This window comes from Guillardia theta, assembly GCF_000315625.1.
Source record: "Guillardia theta CCMP2712 unplaced genomic scaffold GUITHscaffold_618, whole genome shotgun sequence".
In the NCBI taxonomy this organism is placed as follows: Eukaryota; class Cryptophyceae; order Pyrenomonadales; family Geminigeraceae; genus Guillardia; species Guillardia theta.
The window spans coordinates 917-3,400 of NW_005434108.1; the positions used below are offsets into that span (position 1 = coordinate 917).

A 2,484-nucleotide genomic window follows, 5' to 3' on the forward strand; every position below is an offset into this window, starting at 1 on the left:
GTAGGGAGAAAGGGGGGTAGGGTATTGTAAACGAAAGGTGGGGTACAGTTGCAGGGTAGGGTCCACAAGTTTAGCCATGCTGGCAGATCATCGACATAGGAGGAATCTGAGAGAAGGAGAGGAGAGGAGAGGAGAGGGGAGGGGAGGGAGGGAGGGAGAGAAAGATAGGCATGCAGAAGAGAAGAGAGAGAAGGAGAAGCACATGGTTGAAACAGGTACCACAGGCTAGAAAGACTTGGCAAGGAGGTGAAGAACGAGAATCACTGCGAAAAGCTGGCAGTGGTGATGAAGAAGGAAACATCGTAGAGGAGAATATTAAAAGGGAGGAACGTGGAGATAATTTGGAATAGCCAGAAGCCGTCAAGGAAAGCAACCAGTAGAAATGCTTCTTCAAGCACAGCGTCGAAGTGAGGAGGAGTGGAGGGGGTTGACTTTTCTAATCAAACAACTTAGCAAGCCTCTCCTCTTTGACTTGTTCTCGCGCTTACAGTCTTGTCATCAGTTGTAATGCCGACGGCAGCTGCCGGTACGATGTTGCCCTCAGAGAAGCAGGAGCGTGGGCCGTACTTGAAGGCTGCATGCCGGGCTGGTCTTGCCATGGTTGCCGCTGCCTTGGTTGTCTTGGTGGTGTACAGAGGACGCCAGGTTCCTCCTCGTCTCCTCCATGACCTTCAGCTCATGGCTACTGCAGGTGCCTGTGGAGGATCTGGCGAGTGGGCCGGGCGTGAGCAAACTGCCCCCTCAGCTAGCGCAGGAGCAGGCGGCGATGCCGACGGGCAAGTACTACCTGATGAAGATGATCAGAAGGCAAGTGGAGTGGAAGAGAAGGCAGAAGCAGCACAAGGAGGACGCTGCAGCCTCGCAAGTTCACATGTTGAGGAGCTACAAGCAGATCATGGCAGACAAGCTTGCGAGGATGAAGGCCATCTCGCATGCGAAGCTGCTGGCAAAGAAGCACGGGGATCAGGTGGCTCCTGATCAGCTCTTGCTGAAAGCGAAGCAGCTGCAGGCGAAGTCGAGGATGATGAGCAAGAAGCAAGTCGGACCCACACAGCTGCTGCAGCTGACGCCCGAGCTCTACGAGGAGGCGGCGAGGAGCTACCAGCAAGTCGGAGAGACCGTGTACCGCATGCCTCCTCCTAACTATCAGTACACGCCACTGCAGCCCGTCGCTGCTGCTCCTCAGTATCAGGTTGCCTCCAGCACTCCCATGTACCCCATGCAGGTGCGCATCACTCTTTCTTGAGCGAGCCATACATGACCAACAGCAGCAGCAGCAGATGCAGCAGCAGCCACAGCAGATGCAGCAGCAGCAGCCGATGCAGCAGCAGCAGCAGCAGCAGCCGATGCAGCAGCAGCAGCCGTACCAGGTTCAGCTCTTCATCATCATCTCCATCGAGCGTCTGACATCCATCAGCAGCAGTTTCAGCCGCAGCAGATGCAGCAGCAGCCGCAGGCTCCCCCCAACGAAGAGCCCCACGGTCCTTCCCCTCCCCTCCCCTCCCCTCCCCTCCCCTCCCCTCTCCTCTCCTCTCCTCTCCTCTCCTCTCCTCTCCTCTCCTCTCCCTCCAGCCTGACCGTCCCCACAGCCCAACGCGCAAGACATCGACCCGATGGCTCCGTCCTTCGTTGTCCCTCCCACCCCCGGCGGCTCCTTCTCCTCCCCTTGCCGCGCTGAGTTCACCGTCCAGGCCCTCGGCCTCCATCAGGTTGGTGACCCTTGTCGAGGCTGCCGGACTTGACGATCCTCTCCCCAGCACGACTCCATCACCATCACCCTCCTCAATGGCCCGCAAGGCTCGTCGATCAGGTGGGAGGGGGAGGAGAAGCTGAACGAGGAGAAGGAGGAGCAGGAGCAGGAGCAAGGGGGGGGAAGATGGGGGACCAGGTCGTTTCCTGCTTGACACGCTTGCAGCACGCCCATCACAAGCAACCCGGGCTCCACGATCTTCACCTGGGAGCCCTCGCCGCAGGCTCTGCAGTTGGGAAGCAGCACACAGCAGGTGAGGAGAAAGGGAGTCTTTCAATGCTCCTACCTCCTGCTTCCTACCTCCTGCCCCGTCCCTCCTACCGCCTACTCCCCTTCCCTCCTACTCCTACTCTCACTCCTACTCTCACTCCTACTCCTACTACTCCCTTCTTCCTACCTCATCGCTCCATCCCTCCCTCCCTCCTCTTCTGATGTAGGACGTCTCAGGCGTGCTTTCAAGCTAAGGACCGCACCGGGCTCACGAGGAACAAGTGCATCTCAGTGACAGTGACTGGGGGCCAGGGATGCTTCCAGGTGAGCTGCTCTGCCCTTTACCTGCCTCGACCGAGCGAGCTGAAGACTACTCTGACAGCAGCAGCAGCAGCAGCAGCAGCAGCAGATGCAACAACAACAGGAGCCTGTGCGGCAGCAGCAGCAGCAGCAGCAGCAGCAGCAGCAACAGGAGCCTGTGCAGCAGCAGCAGCAGCAGCAGCAGCAGATGCAACAACAACAGG

The 2,484-nt window shown here is 58.5% G+C and overlaps 1 protein-coding gene across 1 annotated transcript; it reads left to right on the forward strand.

Annotated features, from left to right (window-relative positions):
* Positions 1–664: 664 nt before the first annotated feature.
* Positions 665–2,284, forward strand: GUITHDRAFT_149659 (hypothetical protein; the record flags this gene model as incomplete). The annotated part of the gene is made up of 5 exons (XM_005817737.1): positions 665–1,225; positions 1,590–1,709; positions 1,758–1,810; positions 1,916–2,003; positions 2,198–2,284. Coding segments are annotated over 5 exons (909 nt in total), but the record flags the coding sequence as incomplete, so codon positions are not given.
* Positions 2,285–2,484: the final 200 nt, after the last annotated feature.